This window comes from Protopterus annectens, chromosome 3.part1 (assembly GCF_019279795.1).
Source record: "Protopterus annectens isolate FY-2018-M chromosome 3.part1, PAN1.0, whole genome shotgun sequence".
In the NCBI taxonomy this organism is placed as follows: Eukaryota; Metazoa; Chordata; order Ceratodontiformes; family Protopteridae; genus Protopterus; species Protopterus annectens.
The window spans coordinates 731,119,830-731,145,671 of record NC_056732.1 but is presented as its reverse complement, the minus strand read 5'-3'; the positions used below and the strand labels follow the sequence as shown (position 1 = coordinate 731,145,671).

General features: G+C 45.8%; 1 protein-coding gene across 1 annotated transcript in view; it reads right to left on the bottom strand.

Annotated features, from left to right (window-relative positions):
• Positions 1-8,886: 8,886 nt before the first annotated feature.
• Positions 8,887-25,842, bottom strand: part of CCHR3.PART1H6orf62 (chromosome chr3.part1 C6orf62 homolog) — a gene marked incomplete in the record, with an annotated part of 567,964 nt that continues 551,008 nt past the window's right edge. The window contains 1 exon segment of the mRNA XM_044067089.1: positions 8,887-10,281. Within this exon segment, the coding sequence (XP_043923024.1) occupies positions 10,156-10,281 (126 nt within the window).

The following is a 25,842-nucleotide window of genomic DNA, read 5'->3' as shown; positions in this document are numbered from 1 at the left end:
TGCCACGGAAGGACTGGTTGTCCGGAGCAGGCTGGGACTGCTGCGACTTCCGGAACCACATCTTCTTCTGACCCTTTGGTTCCTAGAATAGGGCCTCTGGGGTGCAGAGAAGCGGATTCCGACGGCAGACAGCGTCTTCCCGTCCTTCTGGCTCTCGGTCAAGGTCTCTCGAACCGTCTTGCCAAACAGAGCAGAACCATCAAAGGCGTCGCAAACGACGCCTTGAAGGGCTCAGAAAAATGCAGTGGCGGAGCCAGGCCTGACGATCTAGTGACCAGTCCTGTCCTCGCAGCTCTAGCGGCGCCTCCGTAGCATGGGAGAGTAGCCGCATAGAAGTATTCGTGACTGACCTTAGAGTGGCCATTTTGGTGGAGTGCAGAGCTCTGTCCTCCTCCGAAATGGACTCAGGGGGGGATGCAGCGTACTCTTTAATAAGGTCTCGCTGCATCCGAATAACATGTGCCAAATAGTTCAGCGCCCTCACCGAAAAGGTCGCCGAACTGAACATCCGCTTCCCCAAGCGGTCCATCATCCGAGACTCCTTGCTCGGTGGGTGGACTGAGGGACTCTCCTGAGCCAGTTCCCTCTTTGTGGCCGCCATCAACATGGCATCTACAGGAGGCCCCTTACTCCAATGGGTCCTGTCAGAAGGCGGGCTAAGGATTTTGTCAGGTCTTTTGGGAATTGGCTCCACGGTGTCCGGTTCCTTCCACGCCCTGGTGGTAATAAGGTCCACCAGGGGGTCGGCAGGGGGGGACACCCAAGAGGTAGACGGGCCCGTTTCGAATGCCTCCAAGAACACGGACTCGTCCGAGGAAGACTTGGGGGCAGACCACCCCCCCCTGATACGGAGCATTTCCATGATGTCTCCGAAGGAGACATCCTCGGGGTGACCGTGGGGAGCCTTCCCTTCCTCCAAGTCCGTGTCTTCAGTGAGAGACTCAGGGGAGCCAATGTGCCTCCTTTTGCGTATGCTTGAGGAGCCTCCTCTGGGGGCTGTCAGAGGAGTCCTCGCAGCAGCCATTTGCTCCCTTGGGGCACCTTGGGGCGCAGATACGGGCTGTCCCAGGGGCCGGATGGTGGAAGCCTGGCCCAGTGCAGAGGAGCGGGACGGAGCCGAAGCAAGTGCCGGGGTCCGGAGACCCTCAACAGAGCCCTCTCCACTACATCAAAAGCCGAAGGGGAGCCGACCTCGACCAAAGGATCCGACAATCGGCTCCCTCTCGGATCCGAAGAGTGGATCGAGCCGGCGCCAAGCACTCGGATCCGGGGACAGTGCGCTCCGACACAGACGGGCGCCGAAGGAGCACTGATCCCCGGATCCGGCTCGGATCCAGGCTCCGAGATCGGGTCCGACGCACTCGAGGGCATGGTCGGATCCGGTACCAGTACTATCGGATCCGACCTCCCCGCCCGGCTGCTCGGCTCCAGCTGCTCCGAACCCGGGAAGCGGGTCGGAGAAGGAGCAATAGGCTTGAAAAAGGGTGTTGAGCTCCCCCCCGGAGGGGGGGGAGGCAAGAGCACTCCCATCTGCATCTGGGCCTGGATGAACCTTCGCATCATCCGGTCCAGATCAGCATCCGAAAGGCTATGGGTAGATCTCGACGAGGCTACCGAGGTAGGCCTGGAATGCCTCCTCGATAGCCTCGCCGGAGATCGGGTCTCCTCCTCCTCAGGACCCGTGAGAAGCACACAGGTGACCGGAGCCGAAGGAGGAGACCGCTCCAACAAGGAAGCCGGGGGAGAAGCCCGCTTGGCAGGCGGGGCCGAAACAGAGGTCTCGGCCCGCCGCTTGTGGTGCTTCTCCCTCCGGTCCTTCTTAGAAGCATCCCTCTCCTGTCCTGAAGCGGGAGTTTGAGTCCCAGGAGCAGGAGGGGGTGCTACAGGGGGAACAGCTGCAGCCGCAGGAGTCCCCGAAGGAGCGGGGGTCGGAGCCGAGTCCGGCGGTAAAAGACCCGCCAGGACCAGCTTGGACCTCCGCTCCCTCAGTGCCCTGGGGTTGAACCCTGCACAAATGGAACAGCCAGATGTGAGGTGTTCAACCCCAAGACACTTAACACACCGAGTGTGGCCATCAGCCGGTGAGAGCTTATGGCCACACTCGGAGCATTTAGAAAAGAATGACTTAGGCTGGTCAGCCATAGTCAAAACTTCCCAAAAGTTACAGAAGTAACTTAACAAAAAACTAAAACAAGCACACAGGCCTCACACACACTCTACGTACCAGCGAGGGGAGGGAATAAAAAATACTACTGTAAATAAATTTAAACTAAAAACAGTCAATACACAAAGGGAACCTACAACTTTCACACAAAAAGTTTAAAGAAAGCAAAAAATTTCAATTTCTATATAAGAAAATACCACTTAGCTGAGAGCTAAAGAAACCACATCCAGTTACCAGCGCGGCAAACAAGATCTGAGGTCATGAGGGTAGAGCAGGGCATTATGGGTGAGGGGAGGAGCTGAGAGCTTGGATCCATAGCTGGAAACTATGCCGGTTCGGATCCGATATCGGATCCATAACCCACAGGTTGCAGACAAATGAATATCCTACTTCAGATGGTACGTTATGGTCAAGGCCTAGGCAAGGAATACAGTACAAATGAAAATCCTTATGAAGTATTTGCTTCCCACAAGTAATGCAATTAACTTTTACTGACATCGGTAAGGACCAAGAAAAAGTTTCCCCAACAGGGTACTTAGCTTTTTAGTTGAAAACTTTGTATCTGAAACTTGAAAACAAAAATTTCAGGAGTCGGCCGACCAGCACTTGTGAACTGCTTCTGCTTCGGGCACCGCGTGGCAAGAAAGACTGATGTAATGGCGTCGGCTGCATGTTTTATACCCCTGACGTCATGGAAGAAGGGACAGCAACTGACGCAGGACCCAAGACTTTGTTAATCAGGCCGACTGAGGGCAATCTGCCAGCAGATTACCCAAATGTAATGACTGCAACAGTGAAACATGAAGAACATCATTATTTTCCAAGAGGTGACTGTGGGTGACGGCAGAAAAACTGGAGCAAAATTTATCAGCCAAATTTCTTAAATCTCCTGGTTCCACTTACCATTAGTTCAGCATACTGTTGTGTGCACTCTAAAGCTGCATATAACTGAAGAAAGCCTTATGACTTGTCATTGGCTTGGGAGGCTATTTTTACTCCGAATTTGGTTTTCATGGACTTTAGTCCCCAGAGCTGCTTGTTCTGATTAACGGGTGAGTTTTTGCATCGTTAGGCTATGCCCTTCCTGTTTTTGGCCATGATTTTCTCTCTTTTACAACCCATTTATATTGGGATTCCAACAGATGGCTTGTTTTTGATGGTTGTCCTATGTTTATTTCAAGTAGGTAGAGCTGTCTCTAATGCAGCTATTTATATTACTGTACAGGATTTGTCAGCAATTTCGCACAAGCAACTGTGTTCTCAGTCTGGGGAGGCTTGGAATTTTTCTTGACTACCACTTTTGTAAGTGGTAGTTAACCTTGGAATAGTGTTCAAATGTGCTGAGGTTAGCTGGGGTCTCGAGGCTTAATATTTATTTCAAAGGTGGCATCTTTGTGCTCTGGCCTGAGCAATGAGGACTTTACATGGGAGGGGGGCTGCATCATTCTTCCATGTTTGTGAGGACCAGGTTACAGACATTTGCTGCGCAAGAATGCTTGTGTTAAAGTCCAGGAATCTCTGGACCTGCATGTCAGATGTCTTCAATTCTCACTTAATGTTGGGGTAGTACAAGTCTCCCATGAACATTGTGTTGGATTGAATGGGAATGGTCTCTAGTACACTGAAATATGTGGTATGGGCTTCCTGGGTCATGAAGCAGGAAGAATATGATATGGGACTTTACTTATGGCAAGTTGGATCTGGAGAAGCTCAAGTGTTTTACTGTTTGACCAGCCTTTAGATGTTAGTTTCAATACAAAATTAGACAACTCCACCTTTAAGCTCTACATATGCAGCAGTGGATCTACATGTGTGGAAGACTTTATAACCTTGGACTACTGTGGTGCCCTCTATGGTTCGTCTTGGTAACTGCAAAGAAGTCTACATTCTCCTAAGGAGAGTTTGCAGGGAGAGGAGTTTTTTGTTTAGATTCCTGGAACTAAGCAATAACATTTTTAGATTATGTCAGTTTAGATATGTCAGTAGGTTGATCAGGTTGACACTGCCTAAAATAGGCACAATAGGGGCACAGTTTTAGCCAGTATTTGAAAACCTAGGGGACAGGTACAGATTATCCCTTGCAAAGAAATGTGGTCTAGCCTCCTAAGCAAACAAATATTGTACCACTGTGAAGAGACACCAAAAACTAAGCCAATTATTAAAGTAAATTATCTTCTCTTGGTACTTTGGTGTCATCCTTGCAGAAGGAAGAATACTGCTCAATGCTAAGCTAATACCTGCCTGGGACACATGATCCAAGAATTCTATCATGTGTCTCTTCATACTGTCCAACAAGGTACTTCTCCGGTCACAGTCAACATGGACTAGGACAGAGTCATACTGGTACTTATGACTTGAGTAATCAAACATTACCATCTTCCTACCTTTTTCAAGTCCAGAGCAGGGTTTGCCACTGCCATTTTGCAGGGAATCCTTGCCTCTCCTTGGCCCTTCCATCTACCCTCCTTTCAACTTTGGGAGTCATCTCACAAGTCAGGACTGCAGCAGTGAAACATGAAGAACAGATTATCATTGTGTACACTTACCATAAATGTAGATGTTAGATTGTAATCACTGCTGCAATATTCCCTCACTCCCTCCTTCCTCTCTTGGCTACGGGATAGACTTGGTCCGTCTCCTCAGTCAGGGTTGCTCCCTCCTCCTTCACACTTACTCTGGAATCTATGGTCCTAGACCCCTGACCCTGAGGACATACTGGGGGGGGGCTCCTACTTAGGGGCAAGAAAGTACTGCTGTCATAGCATCAAATGATTCCCTTTACACCCAAATGCAGTGACATCATAAAGGGTGTCTGCTGGCTGCAGGAAAAGGGGGAAAATCTCTGGTAGTCAGGCCGGCCACAAGCTTGTTTCTGGGGTCATTCAAAGGGGATCTAGTACCTGACAGCCTGGGATGACAAGATTGACAAGCCACGATGCTTTGCCACATATGGCCTGCACCTGTCTCCCCTTGGGCTTTAGGCTGCTGGCAAAGGCTTTTGCAGCCCCCATAGTGCCTTTTTTAGGCAATGCCATAAGGTCAAAACTACCAACATGAAAATTTCATCAAAAGGTCTTACTGCTAAACGCTAGGCATCTAAAAACATGAAACTGCACTTATTGCAAGCATTCTTAACGCTGGAAGAAGCTGACATTTGTGCAATCACAGAAACCTGGTTCAAAGCTGCAGAGCACACCCTAGCCATACCAAGTTACTCATCCTATCATTCATTCAGACCCCAAGCCGTGGGCAGCAAAACAAAAGGAGGTGGAGTTGCAATATATATAAGACATACACACCTCTAGGCTGGTCAAGCAGTATGATGTTCAGGAAATACTCCAGGTGCAGTTAACAACTAACAAGATACCTATTCAAATCATAGCTAGCTAAAGGCCTCCAACTCAGACTCAAGATGCCCACTCCGCCTATCTGGACCTCTTCGAATCTATCAAGATTCAACCCTTTACCTTGACCCTGGGTGACTAACTATCCAACCATAGACTGGAAGAAATACTCATGCCAAAGCACAAATGCCCAGAGATTTCCTTGATTTCGTCAATGTAAGTGCCTTGGACCAGTTGGTTGACACCCCCAAGAGAGGTGAAAATATCTTGGACTTGGTATTAACCAACATGAGTAACCACTGCAACATCCCTAGAGTGTCGTCATTCCTGTTAAGATCGGACCACAAAGCAGTCACTTTCAAAGTCACCATCTCCCCCAATCCCCCTAGCTAGGGTCAAACAAAATCTCCAAACCTGATTACAACCTCCTGAGGGAAGGTATAAACAGCTTCACAGCCCCCTCCACAGGAACTGGCACATATGCTCAAACTCGCACCAAAGTACTATAAAAGCATTTATATAGCTGCATGGAAACAGGAAAATCAGACAGGACAAAATCCTCCTCCTTAAGGAAGAGTAAACCTGTCTGGCGGACATCTGCAATAAATAAACTCTATAATAAAAGGAAAAAAAATGCTGTCCAGGACCAAGGAGGCACAGGTGTCTAATTGGATGCAACCTCTCCTTAGCCTGAGAATGCAAATAAGAGCAATGGTGAAATCCTCCAAAGCAAACAGAGTTCAAACTGGCCACATCCTCTAAAGATAACTGCAAGGCTTTCTTCAAATATGTCCACAATCCCAAGGGAAGCACCCAGATCTGCTCAGAAGTGGTGGTCAAGGACACCACATACACAAACCCTATAGATATAGCCAACCTGCTGGCAGACCGGTTCAGTGAAAACTTCACTCCTCTGTCCCAATCAGTAAAACAGGACATCCCAGTACCTGCTCCCTTCCCCTTATCTCTGGGGAGCAAGTCATCACTGCCCTCTCAAAGTGAAAAAATACAGCCTCCATGGGACCAGATAACATCCCAAGCTGCATCCTACATGAACTTGTAGCACCATTAGGTTCTCTATTCAACCAAAGGGTGAGTACTGGCTTTGTCCCAGTCGAATGGAGGACAGCTGCCATCCCTTTGCACAAAGGTGGAATGTCCACTGATCCAGGAAATTATAGACCCATCAGCCTAACTTGCTCGATCTGCAAGGGAATGGGGCAGATTTTCATGGACCTCATTAACAAGGACATTGGCAACCTCCAGACACTTGATCCCACACAGTTTGGTTTTTGTCAAAGGGAGGTCATGCCTGTTAAATCTGGTCAACTTCTTTGAGACGGTCACAAATGCCATAGACGAGGGTAAGATGGTGCACACCACCTACCTTGACCTGGCCAAGGCCTTCGATACTATTGCACACTCAGGTATAATAGATAAACTCTCTCAACTAGGCATCAATCCATATGTTACCAGATGGGTAGCAAACTGGCTCACTGATAAAACCCACCTAGTCAAAATAGGGGAAGCCACCTCAAGTAGTAGACCCATAATACGTGGTGTACCACAGGGATTGGTCTTGGGGCCTCAGCTGTTTGGGATATACTTCTCAGTGATGCAGGCCAAATCTAGTGGGCTATGGCTGACCCAAGTTTGCAGATGACTGCAAGCTGGGTGCTGTCATCAATTCCTTAGTGATGTGGACATCATCCAAGAGGGTCTCACCCAAACAAATGACTGGTGCCAGAAAAATGGCCTCAAACTGAATGCTAAAAAATGCATCATCACTTTTGGGGAGAATGACATTCCCACAAATTATCACAGTGAAAATAAGGCACTAAGCACGCATTCAGTCATAAGGGACTTGGGAACTCAGGTTGATAGCAAACTGACTTTTGACCACCATGTTGGCCTCCGTTGTATGGAAAGCTTTCTACATGGCCCATCTCATTAGTAAGGGTATCTCATCCAAAGAAAAGGTGGTCATAACATCCCTGTATTCTTCCCTTATAAGATTGATTACTGAATACAATGCCCCTTTCGGCATGTACCTCACACAAAGCACATGCAGCAGCTGGAGAGACCACAGAGATTCCTCACCCAGAGAATTCAGGGCTTCAAACAACCTTACACAGATTAAGTAACTCAATCTCCTACAAACTCCTCAGAGGTGACTTCTGTCTTGCTTACAAAGCAACCTCAGATCCTGCCCTGATGAGACTGCTGCATATCTGCAAATCAAGCTGCACTCATGTAACCCGAACGCGAGACCCCAACCTGGTCTGTGATAACAATAGGACTTGTTGACAGGGCAGATGTGTCCCGGAGACTCCCCTTTTGTGGAATAGATGCCCTCTCCACGTAAAGCAGAGTACCTCATTAAACCTTAAGCGCAACCTGGATAACTGGATGGGAAACAGAAAATACACCCCTGGGATTCCACCTATGTCCCTGCTGGACAGTGGCAGAGGGTGCTGATTTGTTGGAACATGTGTTAAATTCTTAGCTAGGTTTGTAAGGGCCTCAGGGCCAATAGCCTAGTAACTGCCTATGATCCTAAGTCAGGACTGCAACAGCAAACAGAACACCCACCCCCCCACTCTTTTTTGATAGGTGTCAAGGAATCTTTTACATCCACTACCACAAACTCATGCACACAAGCCCTTGATTTAACATTTCATCCAAGGTTGACATGCACAGGAGTGCAGCATCCCCTTACGCTGCACTGCTGGTGTGGGAATAGAACTCGACAGCCTCCTGCACATCAAAGACGAATGTGCTACCAGTTGCACCACCATTACTGCTAATTAAACCTAACACATCACGATAAGTCCTCTTGAAACTGCTGTGCCCCCAAGTGCACTGATGGACTGAGCTGAAAGAGGGGAAAAAAAACTCTGGTTTCAGGCAAGAAAGGGAGAGAGAAAAGTGAACCTAGGAAACAGTAGTACACGTATATACACACACACACACACAGAGTGGAGAAAGGGTCTATTTTCTTGGAAAAAAGGTCATGAGGTTTTAAACACGACTTCCAAAAAATGACCGCTCCAAAGGCTGAAATATCTGCTGGCTACAAAAAGCAATAAGAATGTGGCTTCAATGTCTCTCCCAAGCCTGCCCACACACTTTCACAAGTACCTTAAATCAAGAACCTGTTCGTTTTCTGACAGGATTATTTTACATACGACAAAAGGAGTAGAAGGTCCCTCAAAATACAATTAGGAATGTCATCAAAAGAAATATGAAGGTAGTGATGCAGTTAGTTGCAAGCACTATATACGGATATGTTCTTTACTGATGTACAATCCAAAAGTGTGGACCAACTCAAGATATGCGAATAGACAATAAGCAAAAAAGACACAAACACACAACTGCTGATGAAATTAATCAGTCTGTTAATTTATTGTAATTTCCAATATAGTCCCAATTCTGAACAGAAGGCAAGTACAAATAAGCAACTGATTAGCACTGTTTTTACTCAAAAGGGAAGGCTTATGTAAATATCTGAAATAAAACACATAATGCGCTTAATTTTTTTCAGAGCTCTCTTCAAAGGCTCACAGTAGTCTTCCGTGTGTTCATTGCACAATTTCAAATCAAATAAAATTACTTATTGTAACCCTTCTAGACACTCCAAAAAGTTATTTTAACAGCTGACAACTGCTTGATATATTTTTTTTTTGCATTTTAAGACAAAAAAATAAAGTTAAAGAAACCCAATGGGTTTTTCCAGACAAATACTTCTGTACTGTATTAGAAATCAGTATGCTCTGCACAACTTGCCAGCAGTAATATAATCCGCTTACCTCATATTGCAGACATTTCCCCTGACAGTCAGCAGCTCTGATATAGCACAAATTAAATTTATATTACAATCTTAGCTGCTCTGCTATTCCAGACTCCAGATCTGCCATATGCAGAGTCTGCTTCATGTTATAACCCGTATAAAGTGTCCAGTGAATGGAAAACATTCTTTTTATACAGTTACACAGCAATCTAGGGAAAATGAAAAGTGCCAGCAAACAGAATCATGGCCCAGCAAATGAGGCAACATGCCTACATTTAACAAGAGATGCCTTTACTGGCATATTTCTTTCCACTTTAACCTTTTCAGCCAGTTAGAACACCTTACGTGTTCTGCAAGATCAGTGTTGGTTAAATATACAGATTTTTTTCTTTCATTTAATCACACTTGAATCACAAGGCTATTAGATGGCAAATGCCTAGGTTATATTTCTACCTCACCCTTTGTAAATACTGACAATATGTCATGCACTTGACCAGCACAAATGAGAAGACCACCAGAAAGATAATTTTTTCCGCTTAACTATTTCAACATGTAACAGTTCCTTCATTTCACTTTCCTTTAATAAAGTGCTGATGCAATGCAATCAGGCACCATTTTACTCTCAAGGTCCATGTAGGCAACTTTGTAAAAAGAACAAAAAAAAAAAGACAATGGAAACAAATGTTCTGAAATGCAGATGACTAAAACCAAAAAAATTCCAGAATGAAGTTTTCATGTGTACAAGTGTTCTGAAGAGGAGACCATTTTCTTCTAATTCTAGGAAGAACTAATGAGGAAAATGAGAGTTCACTGCCATCATCTGTTCTGATCTTCTCTGTTTTTTGCTGGTCAATGCACTATTCTGGCATGTAGGGACGGAGGTGATCCTCTACAGTTCCAACCCCCCAGTGGGTGAGCTGATCCTGTGGCAAGTACACGCAGATGCTGCATAACTTTAAAATTGTGGCTTTAGTTTTTGGAGTCTGTAAAAAAATTACAGAGTTGGTTAAGATCTCACCATAAATACTAAAGCACATACAGAGATATGCATCACAGAATGAACTCAATGGAAAATCAGTCTCAAAATTCTCATGCAAAACTTTTAAAATAATCCAGGGCTACAGAAAAATGTGGAAAGCCTCAAACAAAAAAGAAAAGTGCCACCTGAATACATTACTCTCGGTTACAATAAAGTACATTGATATTTTAAGAGCAAAACTCATATATGATTAATGTAATGCCCAAATAAGATGCAGCCCTGCCTAGTTCATGCAACTTGTGCAGTTTCCTTCATAACTTCCAAAATGAAAATATGCAGCTTAGCATTCTTTTATAAGTGTGGCCAATTCAAGGTGACATTAAAACCCTGGTAATATCAACAGACCACAGAGAGTAAATGAAGAGTGCAACCTTATAATGTCTTCTGCATTTTACATATTGTTTCACTGCTGCTTACATACAAAAAAGGCAAAAAAATCTGCTCGCTGTATGCAGTGTTTAAGACAGTATTCCTGTCAGCAAACCTATACAAAGGCCATATACAAAGACTATTAAATTCTCGTTTCCTGTACCATGCCGATTAGTAGCAGCACCCTCTCCGGAATCAGCAATAAGGCAGAATTGATTTAACAGCAGAAATCTGTAAAATCTAGAATTAGTGTGCTCACCTTCTGCAAATTCTCAATTCACCTCAATATATCCGGATGCGTTACTGGAGCCCACAAGGATACGGTGCAAATGCCAGCAAATAACGGCTCAATGGATTCTAATATAGCACTTACAAGTCACCTGCACCCCTTAACATTTCATTTGGTCCTACATGTTTAAGAGAGTTCTGTTGTAGCAATCTCCACACCTACAGAATCTTTTTTTTTTCTAGTGACATAGTAGAGAAGATCTGGCAAGGGAAGCAGAAAGTTAAGTCATCCTGCTGTGCAGCTATCCCTCAACAGGCCAGTCATCTAAAACTCTTCATCTCTAGGGCTTTGGTCGACCCCCTAATTCCAACACAAGAACACTAGCAGTATAAAGAAAGTACAGTTGTGTACACTTCCCATAAATGTAGATGTTAGAGTGCATTCACTGTTGCAGTCATTACATTTGGGTTATCTGCTTGCAGGTAGCCCCCGGTCGGCCTGATTAACAAAGTCTTGGGTCCTGCGTCAGTTGCTGTCCCTTCTTCCATGACGTCAGGTCGTCAGGGGTATAAAACATGCAGCAGACACCATTATGTCAGTTTTTCTTGCCCCAGATGTCAGGTGCCCCCCTAATGGGAAGCAATTAAACATAAAAATACAAAGATATACCTCCAACAAAAAAGCAAATACACCAAAAAGGCTTTTTAGTATAGTAAAGGAAAGTAGAGGTACAGCCAAAAGAAGTTAGGGGGCTGGAGGGAGGGTAACCAGGACTGCAACAGTGAATACACTTGAACATCTACATTTATGGTAAGTGTACACAACTGTACTATGTTCTTCGTTTTTCACTGTTGCAGTCATTACATTTGGGTAGATTCCCAAAGCTATAGTTGGGAGGAGGAATTTAGATTGCATTAGGGCCAGCTATAAGGCCCTGCAAGACTGCAGTGGCAAAGCCAGCTCTAGACTTAGAAAAAAATTGCAAATGATAATGCTTGGTGAAGGTATGTATGGAACTCCAGGTAGCAGCTTCTAGGATGTCCCTGGTAGGGACGCCTCTGAGAAAGGCTGTAGAGGTAGATGCAACCCTGGTGGAGTGAGGTCTGATCCCTTGGGGGATAGGTTTTCCATGGTGCTTATAGCAGAAATGAATGCAATGGCTTATCTATTTAGAAATGGTTTGCTTTGAAATAGCCTTCCCCTCTGCCCCTGCAGCAAATGCCACCCACAGTTGTTCAGATTTCCTTTGAGGTTTCGTCCTGTCCAAGTAGAATCTAAGTTGTCTGTGCACATCTAAGGAATGCAGTATCCATTCCCCTTTATTCTGTGGACTGGGAAAGAAGGTTGGCAAATGAATGGACTGATTAAGAGCCACAGTGGATATCACCTTGGGCATGAAGGATGGATTGGTGCTGAGGGATACCCTGTCCGCATGAAAGATGATGAAAGGCTCCACTGCCATAGGGGCCTGTAATTCATATACCCTTCTAGCTGAAGTGACTGCTAAAAGGAAAGCTGTTTTCCAAGAAAGAAATTTTAGGTCTGCAGTAGCAGCTGGCTCAAAAGGAGGTAGAGTGAGTTTCTCTAAGACAAAGTTAAGGTCCCAGGCTGGGGTTGGAGCTCTCCTGGGTGGTCTCAAATTTCTGGCCCCTCTGAGGAACTGCTTGAGCAGTGGATGAGAGAAGAGGGGCGGGTTCTGTGTTATGAGATGAAATGGCCGAGGCGTGGATTTTAAAGGAGGAAGACAGGCCCTTGTGAAGCATCTCAGTTAAGTAATGTAAAATCTGAGGTAAATTGGGCGCTGCTGTGCTCATCCCTTGAGATTGGTTCCAGGCACAGAATCTTTTCTATTTTTCAGCATAAGATTTTCTAGTACTAGGCCTCCTAGCCTCTAAAATATCCATCACAGGTTTGCTGAGGAATGGTAAAGGAGAGATTAAGTAATTAGCCACGCTGCAAGGTTCAGTGTTGGAAGTTTTGGGTGCAGAATCTGGTTTTCCTGCTGAGACAGCAGGGGAAGGAGTCAGAGGCCGGTGCCATGGAGATAACCATGGCACACTGTGCTGGAGGGAGTACCAGTGTTGTCACGGCCAGTCTGGAGCAATCAAAATCATCCTTGGATTGTCCTGTTTGATTTTCAGTAGTACGTTGGAGAGCAGAGGCAGAGGGGGGAAGGCATAGGCTTTTCCAGCTGAAGGACAGAGCATCCATTTTCCAGGCTTGTTTGTGGGGAGTCCTTGTGCAAAATGTGTCCAATTGGTAGTTCTGGGGAGAGGCAAACAGGTCTATATCTGAGCTCCCCCATTTGCTTGTCAACATGTTGAAAATCCTTGGTTCCAGTTTCCACTCGTGTGGGTCCATGAGGTTTCTGCTTAGTCCGTCTGCCAGTGTATTTAAATTTTCCTGGCAAGAATTGAGCTTGTAGGTGCACTTGGTAGCTCAAGGCTGTGTTCCACAATGCCATGGCTAATCTGCAGAGGGGGTAAGAATGTGTATCCCCCTGCTTGTTTATGTACCACATGACAGTGGTGTTTGTCCGTCTTTGCCATTAGTTGTCCTGGAAAAATGTGGTCCTTGAAGGCTGTCAAGAGTATTCTGTATAGCTAACATTTCTTTTTGATTGATTTGCAGGTGCATTTGACTTGGGTTCCATTTGCCCTGAATGCACTTCCCTGCCAGGTGAGCCCCCCATGCATAGTCTGATGCGTCTGTTAGTGTTTGAGCGGCAGGGGGTGGTGTGAAAGGTAGTCCCTTGTTTTGGTGGCAGGCCTCTGCCCACCAAAGAAACTCGAGGCATAGGCAAGGTATGATAGGGATCATTGCTTCTAGATCATGGGAATGTTGACAACATAAGTTTTTTAGATACCACTGTAGTTTCCTCATATGCAGTCTTACATATGGAATTAGAAGAATGCAGGAGGCCATGAACCCCAAGGCTTGCAGTATTTGTCTTGCAGATAGCAGGGATTTTGTGGCCACTTGTTTGAAGTAGGTTGTCAAATGAATTTGTTTCTCTGGCGTGAGGTAAGCCATCTGGGAAATTGTATTCAAGCTTGCTCCCAGGTGAGATTTCTGTTTGTTAATGGTGTATCCCAGACAGGTTAGAACCCTTTGTACAAAGGCCAGATGATTCAAAAGTATGTCCTGGCTTTCTGCCCGAATTACACAGTCGTCCAGGTATGGGTATATTTGAATATTTCTTTGCCTGCAGAATGCAATAACTGGAGCTAGGCACTTTGTGAATACCCTGTGTGAAGTAAATAAGCCAAAGGGCAGTGCAGAGAACTGATACTGTTGTTTAGCCTGCTTTGAAGCGAAGGTATCTTCTGCAAGATTCCCCAATTGGGATGTGCAGGTATGCTTCTTTTAAATCTAGTGTTGCCAACCAGGCGTCTTTGCCTAGCATAGGAAGCAACTGTTGAAGAGATAGCTTCTTGAATTTTGGAATCTCCAAAAAGGTGTTTAGAGTACACAGGTCCAGGATAGGACACCATGAACTGTCTTTTCTGGGTACCAGGAAAATTCTCGAGTAGAAACCTTGTCCCTTTTCCTCTTCTGGTGCCAACTGAAACGCCCCCATGCTTAAGAGAGAAAGTACTTGTTTTTGGGCCTCTGCCCACTGATTTGGGTGTAGGTCCAGCCACCCGTTTGGTGCTGGCAAAGTGTGGAAGTGAAACCTGTATCCCTGGGACACTATATTCAAAACCCATTTGTCCTGGGTAATGAGTTCCCAGTTCTTTGCATGAAGAGCAATTTCCCCCCCCAAGGGGGCAGTCAAGTTGACAAGTGCTTGGAAATTTTAAAAGGAAGTCATTGATTGAGACAGTTCACCATGGGGGGAGTCTTATTACTCCCAGATTTGGAAGTGGAGGCCCCCCACTTTAGTCCGGTGTGTCCCCTGGGACTGAAACTTGGGGTTTCTGCTGTGTCTGGGTTTGGCTTTAGAAGACCTGGAAGGGGCTGGAAAGGACCAATTTTTAGAGGGCCAGTGCCTACTAAATCTAGGAGGCTGAACTTGTAAGAAATCTTTAACATTTTGCATAGATTTAGCTTTACCTTCCATCATTTTAAGAACTTCCTCAGCCTTGTTGCCAAACAGGCGGTCCTGATTTAAGGGAGCATCCAACAATTTAGCTTTAACATGGTCAGGTAAAGATTGCTCCTTAAGCCAAGCATGCCTTCTGAGCACAGACCCAGTAACAGCAGCCCTGCAAGAGGCCTCTAATGAATCAAAACCACATTGCAAAGTATGTTTTCCAACCTGTTCAGCAGAATGCATTAAATCCTGCAATTCTTTATTTTCCACACAATCAGGTATCAACATCATTTTCTGTTTAAGCAATCCAATAACATGTTGCTGATACTTTAACATATGAAACTGGCAGTTTAAAGCCCTAATGGCCAAGGCTGCAGAAGTGTAAACCTTCTTACCCCGATCTATCCAGCGCCCTGGAGTCTCTATCAGAAGGGGTTAGGATTTTTAGCAGTAAAAGCCTTAATGCCCTTGGGCCCCTGAGAAATACTCTCCGGATCCGCACTAGGATTTTTAAAAAGGAACTTGTGTGACTCTGGGACCCTGTAGTATCTGTTAAGTTTTCTGGGAGCAGGAGGTAAGGAATCAGGGGCCAAACTAGATTCTGAAAAAGCATCAACAATGTCTAGTACAGGAGGAATAGCTAAAGGCCTATGCTGAGGCAGGAGAAATCCCTGAGCCTCTTTTCTGAATCAGAAAAATCCTGGCTTTCCCAGTGGAAATGCTCCCTAAGAGTATGTAAGGTTTCACCAAAAGAAAAATCATCTGGAGGGGAAGCAGAGGGAATAGAGTCGTCTGCATCAGAATCCTCATAAGTAGATAAGGGTAAATCCAGATCATCAGAAGAATTAAAAAAAAAAACAGAATCCTGGTCAGAAGATTCATAAACAACTTCAGTCCTAGGCCTCTTACAAGGGGGGAGGGGGGTTGGCTACCCCTGATTAGAGTTATTAGATCTTCAGCCATTCTTATCATTTATTTGTTAGGCATAGAGGCCTGAGCATGTGGCCTGGGCGTCGCTTTTTTAGGCATGGTTCGAAATTTAGGCCTAAGTGAAGAAGGAGGTGTCGGTTTAAATTGCAAGTCTGTAGGCCTGAATACTCCCTGAATACCCATCCAAGGTACAGACATCCGCAGGATCCATAGTTTAAGCATCTTGCGGCATACCGGACCCCAAATGGGTCTCAGTAGAGGCCTGCAAATCAGAAGTAGCGGGTATCAGGGGCTGCGAAAGTGCCTCACTGAGTACCGGCGAACTGGTGACTGGCTTAGGAGAAGAGTCGTCGGCAGTTATGGACCTCAACGGCCTGTCTCTGTCTTTATCTTTGCGTTTTTTTCGGAATCCCGGTAGTCGGACGGCTAACCAACGACATTTCCAGATAATTAAACCGAGAACCAAAATATTTAGAGGTGAAAATATATCGACGATGGATAGTGCATTGATTAAATAAAGCACAAAACCGACAGCAAGGTACGTACGTCGTGGTCAGGACCTAGGCAAGGGATATAGTACGAATTAAAATCTTTATGAGGTATTTGCTTTCCACAAGTAATGCAATTATTAACTTTTACTGACATCGGTAAGGAGCAAGAAAAAGTTTCTCCAACGGGGTACTTAGCTTTAGTTGAAGACTTCGGTTCTGAAATTCGAAAACGAAAATTTCAGGAGTCTGCCGGCCGGCACTTGCAAACTGCTTCTGCTTCAGGCACCGCACGGCAAGAAAGACTGGTGTAATGGCGTCGGCTGCATGTTTTATACCCCTGACAACCTGACGTCATGGAAGAAGGGACAGCAACAGACGCAGGACCCAAGACTTTGTTAATCAGGCCGACTGAGGGCTACCTGCAAGCAGATAACCCAAATGTAATGACTGCAACACTGAAACACGAAGAACATCTGATAATGCATACACCCTGCCCTGAAATGTAAGTATTTCCTGCACGACTCCCTGATAGGGATGTGCAGATGGGGCTCTTTTAGGTCTAGGGTGCCAACCAGGCATCTTTGGACAGCATAGGAAGAAGCTGATGAACGGTTAGCATTTTGAATTTTGGTACCACCAGGAAGGTGTTTAGAATTGAAAGATCTAGGATTGGGCACCAAGTGCCCCCTTTTCTGGGTACCAGGAAAAGTCTGGAATAGAAGCCTTGACCTATCTGTTCTGCAGGAAAAGGTTGAATTGCCCTTATGGAGAGCAGGGATTGAAATTGGTTTTGTGCCTCTGCCCACTGGTTTGGAGGAAGGTCTGGGAACCCTTTTGGGGTTGGCAGTGAGTGGAAGTAAAATTTGTACCCCTGGGATACAATGTTGAGAACCCATCGGTCTTTGGTGATTGAGGTCCAGGTTTTTGCATGACGGGCAAGCTTTACTCATTGGGCACGAGCAGTTGGGCAGAGGTGAGGAGTGGGGTTGAGAAGTCATTGTGAATTCTTTCCGTAAGGAGGTGGCTTAGCACTCCCCGTTTCTGAAGTGGAGGCACTCCATTGCTTAGATCTCTGCATACCCTGAGACTGTAATCTGGGGGGGGGGTGTTTCCTCTGGGTCTAGTTTGAGATGTCCTTGAGGGGGCTGGAAAGGACCAATGTTTTGAGGGGCAATGTCTACTGAATCTAGGAGGCTGCACTTGCAAAAAAATCTTTGACTGTCTGCATAGATTTAGCTTTTTCTTCCATCTTTTTTAAAACCTCTTCTGCTTTGGTGCCAAACAGATTGTCCTTGTTCAAAGGAGCATCTAGTAATTTTGATTTGACATGGTCTGGCCAGGTCTGCTCCTTAAGCCAAGCATGCCTTCTCAGTACAGAACCAGTGACTGCTGCCCTGCAAGATGCTTCTAGGGCGTCAAAGCCACATCGCAAAGTATGCTTGCTGACTTGGCTTGCAGAATGCATAAGCTCTTATAATTCCTTATTTTCTGCACAGTCTGAAAATAATTTCTGCTTAATAAGCTCCATAATATGATGCTGCTATTTCAGCATGTGAAATGGCAAAATGCCCTAATGGTGAGAGTTGCAGAAGTGTATACTTTTTTACCCCATCTGTCTAAAGCTCGGGAATCCCTGTCCAAAATGGCGGGATTCTTAGCTGTAGTTGCTTTTATACCTTTAGGCCCCTGGAAAATGACCTCTGGGTCAGCAGTAAGATTTTTGAAAATAAATTTGAGAGAGTCAGGGACTCTGTAGTACCGGTCTGGTTTCCTTGGAGCAGTATCAGGAGTTAGACTGGATTCCATAAAGACACCATCCAGAACTGGAGGTATTGCTAATGGTCTATGTTGTGGCAAATTTAAAAATTCTCAGAGTCTCTTTTTGACTGAGGATAGGTCTTGGCATTCCCAGTGGAAATGCTCTCAAAGTATGCAGGGTTTCACCAAAAGAAAAATCTTTTGGAGAGGAAGCAGAGGGAATAGATTCCTCTGCATCTAAGTCCTCATAAGCAGATAAAGGCATGTCTTCATATTCAGAAACCTCAAAAGTCGTCGGACTCTTGGCCTGTTAGAGCTGCTGGGGCCAGATCTCTTTCTCTTAGCAGGAGAAGGCTGGCTTCCCCTAATCAGCATAATCCGGTCTTCTGACATTTTAAGCATTTGATGTTGTGGCAAGGAAGCAGGTGCTTGAGATTGGGTCATCTGTTTTTTAGGCGTAGCTCGTACTCTTGGCCTTAGAAACTCTGTAGTTTTAGACAGAGCTGAAGACGAGAAAGACGTCGTTGGTTTGCGTCAAAAATCAGTAGTGGGAAGAACTTCCCCAGAGGCCGGTGCCTGCACAGCAGCTCTGGACCCATCCAAGGTAGAGACATCCACAGGTTCCGTAGTCAAAAAGAGTCTCACGGCATACCGGACTCCGTAGTCAAAGAAGAGTCTCACGCCATACCAGACCATGAACGGGTCTCGGTAGCGGCCTGCGAATCCACTGAGGTGGGCCATCAGGGGCTGCGAAGAGTATTGGCGAACTGGCGACTAGCTTAACAAAAGCGTTGTCGGCAGTTTTGGACCTGTGCGGTCTCTTTATCCTTACATTTTTTCAGAAGATTGGTAGTCGCAGAATAGGGAGATAGACAGCAAAGGTATTTAGCGACAATAAGGGCCCAATGACGAATAGTGCGGGCATTGAACAAAGCACAAAACCGACAGCAAGGTACGTTGTGGTCTTGGCCTAAACAGGTGATGCAGTAAGAATGGAAATCTCAGTGTGGTATTTGCTTTCCACATGAGAGACAATTGTTAACTTTTTCTGACATTGGTTAGAGCAAGAAAAAAGGATCCCCAACAGGGGTACTTATCGTTAGAAGACTTCAGGCTGATTGAATTCGGAAAGAAAACTCAGGTAGAGGCCGACTGGCACTCGTGCAAACTGCTTCTGCTTCGGGCTCCTTGGCAAGAAAGACTGATGTAATGGCGTCAGCTGCCTGGTTTTATACCCCTGATGACCTGACGTCAGTCCTGGAGTGACAGCAACCGACACAGAAATACTAAGTCTCTGGTATTCGGGCAGACTGAGGGCTACCCTGCAGGCAGATGTGATGATGGCAACAGTGAAACACCAGTCATCACATTTGGGTAGATCCCCAAAGTTGAGGAAATGGGTAGAGGCAGTCAAGGAAAAGTACAGTTTTGTACCTACCATAAATGTAGATGTCCGAACTGGATAGCATCTGCAGTCATAACAACTGGGTTGTCCTGTCGTCAGGCAGCCCTTCAGTCGGCCGGATTCCAAAGTCCGGGTCCGCCGCTGATGTCGCACTTCACCCAACGTCATCTCTGTTGGTCTTGGGTATAAAAGCATCAGCCGGCGCCATTTTCCTCAGTGTTTCTTGCCCCAGATGCCAGTAGCCCTCTTGAAGGCTAAAATTTGGATAGATGCCAATGTTTCCAAAAAGATAGAGGTAAACACAAAAATAAGCATGTATGTACATATATACAAACAAATACACCATAAAGACTCCCCCACCAGCTAGCTATTAGGAGGGTAAACACCCTAGGAGTACCACAGAGGGAAGGAGGGTAATCCTGACTGCAGATGCTATCCAGTTCGGACATCTACATTTATGGTAGGTACAAAACTGTACTATGTCCTTCATGGATGCATCTGCAGTCATAACAACTGGGTAGAATACCATAGCCAACTAGGGAGGAGGATAAAAGTAGATTATGGTGTGTTTAGGATCCCTTGCAGTACAGCAGTGGCAAACCCTGCTCGGGATCTGGAATATAGAGGCAAATTATAATGCTTGGCAAATGTATGCACGGAGGTCCAAGTAGCCGCCTCAATAATGTCTTTGGTTGCCACTCCTCGTAAGAAGGCTGTGGTAGTGGCTGTTGCCCTTGTAGAATGAGGTCTTATGTTCTGTGGAATTGGTTTTCCATGGAAGGAGTAACAGAATCGTATGCAATTTCCTATCCATTTGGAGACTGTGTTTGGAAATAGCTTTTCCTTCCCTTCCTGTTGCATAGGCTACAAAAAGTTGGTCAGTCTTTCTGCTATTTTTTGTTCTGTCCAAGTAGTAGCGTAGCTGTCTATGTACATCCAAGGTATGCAGTATTCTTTCCCCTCTGTTTTGTGGGTTGGGAAAGAAGGTAGGTAGGTGGATTGCCTGGTTTAAAGACACTCTGGATACCACCTTAGGCATAAATGTAGGATTAGTCCTCATGGATACTCTATCTTGGTGGAAGATTAGGAAGGGTTGCACTGCCATTAAGGCCTGTAGTTCTGAAACCCTCCTTGCTGAAGTAATTGCCAGTAGGAAAGCAGTTTTCCATGACAGGTGTTGTAGGTCTGCTGTTGCTGCTGGTTCAAAGGGTGATAGTGTCAACCTAGCACAAAGTTTAAGTCCCAAGCTGGTAATGGTGGTTTCCTTGGAGGTTTTACATTCTTGATTCCTCTGAGGAACTGCCTGAGCAAAGGGTGCGAAAAAACAGGTAGATCAAAGCTGTATTCTGCTGAAATAGCTGATGCATGTATCTTGATGGAGGAGTAGGATAGGCCTGAATGCAGAAGTTCGGCCAGATACTCCAGAATGTTAGGCATATCTATGTTTGACACATCTTTTCCTCTTTCCGTACTCCAAATGACAAACCTTTTCCATTTTCCAGCATAGTTCCTTCTTGTTGAAGGTCTGCGTGCTTCAAGAATAATGTCTTTAACTCTTTGGGAAAGTTCTGGATTAGCTGCTGCTATGTGATGTTCCATGCAGTCAGTTGCAACGTTTTCAGGTTTGGATGTATGATGCTGTAGTTGTTCTGAGTTAACATCAAAGGCATCAGGGGTATTGGCCACATATTGTTCCGAGACATGCTCCTCAGCAGTGGGTACCAGTGTTGTCTTGGCCAGTTTGGAGCTATCAGGATTATCCTTGGGCGTTCTTCCTTGATTTTTAGTAGTACTTTGTGTATCAAGGGAAGAGGTGGGAATGCATATGCTGTTAGGCCTTTCCAGCTGAAGGAGGCGAATCCACTTTCCATGCTAGTGGGTGGAATGTCCTTGTGCAGAACTTTTGAGCTGGTGATTGAGAGGTGATGCGAATAGATCTATCTGAGGCATTCCCCATTTCTTTGAGATGGTCTTGAAGATGTCCGGTGCAGCTTCCATTCGTGGGCATCCGATGTGGTTCTGCTTAATATGTCTGCTAGAGTATTTTCTTTCCGGTACAAATATTGCCTGTAACTGGATGTTGTAGCTGAGTGCCAGGGTCCAGAGCTCCAAAGTCATTCTGCATAGGGGTATGAATGAGTGCCTCCCTGTTTGTTGATGTACCACATGACTGTGGTGTTGTCTGTCCTTATCATCAACTGGCCCTCTTGGAGAAATGGTTTGAACTTTTGGATTGCCAGTTTTACTGCCAGCATTTCTTTTAGGTTGATGTGCAGGTGAAGTTGATCCTGTGTCCACAATCCTTGCACGCATTTGTTCAGCATGTGGGCCCCCATCCTAGGTCTGAAGCGTCTGTTGTGATGGTCTGGCTTGCTTGACATCTGCGAAAGGGTAGGCCTGGGTTTGACTGATATGCCTGAGCCCACCATAGGAACTCCTGCTTTAAGCATGGAATTAGTGGGATTTCTGTTTCTAGGCTGTGTCTGTGTTGGGACCATAAATTCTTTAGGTACCACTGTAGTTTTCTCATATGTAGTCTGGCAAATGGGACCAAGATTATGCATGATGCCATGAAGCCCAAGGCCTGCAGTACTTTTCTTGCTGTTAACTTGTTCAGTTTTGTTAGTGCCAAGAAGTAAAGAGGAGTTCTTTTGTTTTCTGTAGTCAGGAATGCCATCTGTTTTACTGTGTCCAATTCTAAGCCCAAGAATGTCCTTGTTTGGGATGGTATCAGCCTTGACTTTTGTAAATTGACTGTGTATCCCAGTGCTTGTAGCAAGTAAATGACCCTTTGTAAATCTGTTGTCAGCTTGCTTTTGTTGTCCCCTTGTAGCAGGCAGTCGTCCAGGTATGGGTAAATTTGAATTCCTGTAGTCTGCAATGGGATTACTGATGCCAGGCATTTTGTGAATACTCTGGGCAGTAGATAAGCCAAAGGGCAATGCTGAGAATTGATAGTGCTCTGATCCTGCAAGAAATCTGAGGTATCTTCTGCAGATTGGTCGAATGGGGACGTGCAGGTATGCCTCCTTGAGATCTAGAGTTACCAGCCAAGACTCCTTGCCCAGCATGGGAAGAAGTTGCTGTAGGGTCAGCATTTTGAATTTTGGGACAATGATGTATGTATTCAAGGTGGACAGGTCGAGAATTGGTCTCCAACTTTTTTCCTTTCTTGGAACTAGGAATAGTCTGGAGTAGAACCCCTTTCCTTGCTCTGCTGTTGGCACTCTTTCCACAGCTCTCATGTTTGCTAACTCCATTATCTGTTGTAGTGCCTCTGTTTTTTGATTTGAAGGTAGATTTGGCATTCCTCTTTTGACTGGTAAAGTGTGGAAGTGAAACCGGTAACCTTGATCTATGGTTTGTAAAATCCACTTGTCTTTTGTTATGTAGTGCCAGTTCTTTGAAAATAAGGTTAACTTTCCGCCTAGAGGAGCTGCTATTTGTTCCCTGGTAGGCGAATTTAGGTTAAGTCACTGTGGTTGTGCTGATGTAGTGGCAGTGGTTGTGTCTGTGCCTCTGTTGTTACCTTGCCACTGTCGTCCTCTGTAGGCACCTTCTCTGGATTGGTTTCTGCCTCTGGAGCGTCTATTCCTGCCCCTTTGAAATTTTGTGGAGTCAGGAAAGGACCAATTTTGGCAGGCCAGTTCCTGCTAAACCTTGGGGTTGAACCTGCAAGAAATCTTTAACCGTTTGAACAGATTTTGCCTTTTCTTCCATTTTCTTCATAACCTGCTGGGCAGGTGTACCAAACAAACTTGTCTTATCCATAGGAGCATCTAGCAACTTAGCTTTAACATGATCCGGTAAAGCTTGCTCCTTTAGCCATGCATGCCTTCTTATCACTGTGCCAGTCATGGCTGATCTAAATGAAGCCTCCAGTGCATCATAGCCACATTTTAAGGAATGGTTGCTAACCTGTTGTATGTTATTTACCATTTCTAATACATATTTCTTATCAAGAGATTCATCAGTGGTTAGTTGTTTAGTTAACTGATCAAGCATAAACTCTTGGTATTGTATCATGTGAAACTGACAGTTTAAAGCTCTAGCTGAGAGAGTAGCTGAAGTGTAGACCTTTTACCCCATCTGTCTAATGACCTTGCTTCCCTTTCAGAAGGAATAGGGTTTTTAGCTATGGTGGCTACTGCCTTGGGACCCTGGGATATAGTTTGGGGTCTGCAAGTGGGCCCTTGTATAGGTGGTCATCACTATCTCACACCCTGTAAAATCTGTCTGGTTTGGCAGGGGCTGGGGTAAAGAGTCTGGAGGCGGAGCAGACATCATTGAAAGCATCATCCACCACAGAGAGAACAGGAGGTATAGCTAAGGGCCTGTGCTGTGGGAGGTGCAGAAAGGTCCTAAGTCTTTTCTGGAGTCTGAAAAATCCTGTTGCTGCCATTGGAACTGCTCTCATGGCATGTAAGGTTTCCCCAAAGGAGAATTCTTCTGGTGGGGAAGCAGCTGGAATGGATTCTTCAGCATCAGAATCTTCAAAATTGGAGAAAGGAGCCTCTGGCTGGTCAGTTATGTCTGATTCGTCAGCAGAATCATCAGAGGACACTGGCTCAGGGGCTCTGCCCTAGGTCTCTTCTCTGGGGCTGAGAGGCCCTGTCTGGGTGAGATTGAGATCCTCTAATTAATGAAATTAAATCTTCTGCCAAAGTAAGCATTTGAGAACTGGAAGAGGGCCTGGTTGTGGGGGTTTAACAGGCACTGTCTTAGTAGTCTTGGCTGCTTTAGCCCTGGCGAAGGCCTTAATGGACATGGCTGCTGGAGGCCTAGCAGCACCACGTGCTGGGGTAGAGACATCCAAGGGAATGGTGTCTGATAAGTCAGTGGCAACCACCGTAGTGGATAAAATTTCTGAGGCCGATTCAAGAGTGGTAGCAGGGGCCTCAGTTGTAGAGATAGGTTCAGCTGTACTTTGATCAGTTTTCGGTTTCGGCGAAACCGAGACACTGATTTGCTTAACCATGGTTTCGGCGAAACCACGGACCGCGAGTGTCGGTCTTTATCTTGCGTTTTGGCAGATTGGGTAGTCGGAGGATCCGGCGGCATAATGTAAAAAACAGAACCAAAACTGTTCTGCAAACTCCGACCGGCGCCTAAGCGTTCGTCGGTTGAAAAAGCACAGGCCGAACAGGCTGCTACGTCGTGGGCTGGGCCTAAACAAGGCAGACAATAAGAGTGGAAATCTTTATGAGGTATTTGTTTCCCACAGGTTAAACAATTAACTTTTTCTGACATCGGCTGAGGCAAGAAAGAGTCCCCAACGGGGTACTTAGCTTTAGAAGTCTTGGTAGTATTCGGTAGAAGTAATCTCTGGATCCAACCGACCGGCACTTGTGAACAGCTTCTGCTTCGGGCGCCACGCGGCAAGAAAGACTGAGGAAAATGGCGTCGGCTGATGCTTTTACACCCGAAGACCAACAGAGATGACGTCGGGTGAAGTGCGACATCAGCCGAAGCCAGACCCGGACTTTGGAATCCGGCCGACTGAAGGGCTGCCTGACGACAGGACAACCCAGTTGTTATGACTGCAGATGCATCCATGAAGGACATCTAGGGGCTGGCTAGGATGTCCTGCAAGACTGCAGAGGTAAACCCTGCCCTGGATTTGGAGAAGAGAGGCAGGTGGTAATGCTTGTAAAAGTCTGAACAGATGTCTATGGGGCAGCCTCAAGGATGTCCCTGGTGGGGACTCCTCTTAGGAAAGCTGCAGAGGTGGAGGCTGCTCTCGTGGAGTGTGTCCTGATCCCCTTGGGAGGGGGTGGGGGCTTTTCATGCAGTTTGTAGCAGAAATGGATGCAGTGTGATATCCATTTGGAAATGGTTTGCTTAGAGATGGCTTTGCCTTCTGCCCCTGTAGCAAAGCTAACCAGCAACTGCTCAGACTTTCTGAAGGATTTAGTCCTGTCCAGGTAGAATCTGAGCTGTCTATGCACATCTAGACAGAGTGAAGAATCCTTTCCCTCTTGTTCTGGGGATTAGAAAAGAAGGTGGGCAGATGAATGGATTGGTTGAGAGACACACTGGACACCACCTTGGGCATGAAGGATGGGTTAGTTCTGAAGGATACCCTGTCTGCATGGAAGATGATGAAGGGTTCCACAGCCATGAGTGCTTGCAGAGACTGTTCTGGCTGAAGTGATGGCCAGAAGGAAAGCTGTCTTCCTGGAGAAATTGTAGCTCTGCAGAAGAAGCTGGTTTGAAAGGGGGCAGGGTGAGCTTTCCGAAGACAAAGTTAAGATCCCAAGCTGGCGTTGGTGCCCTTCTGGGGGCCC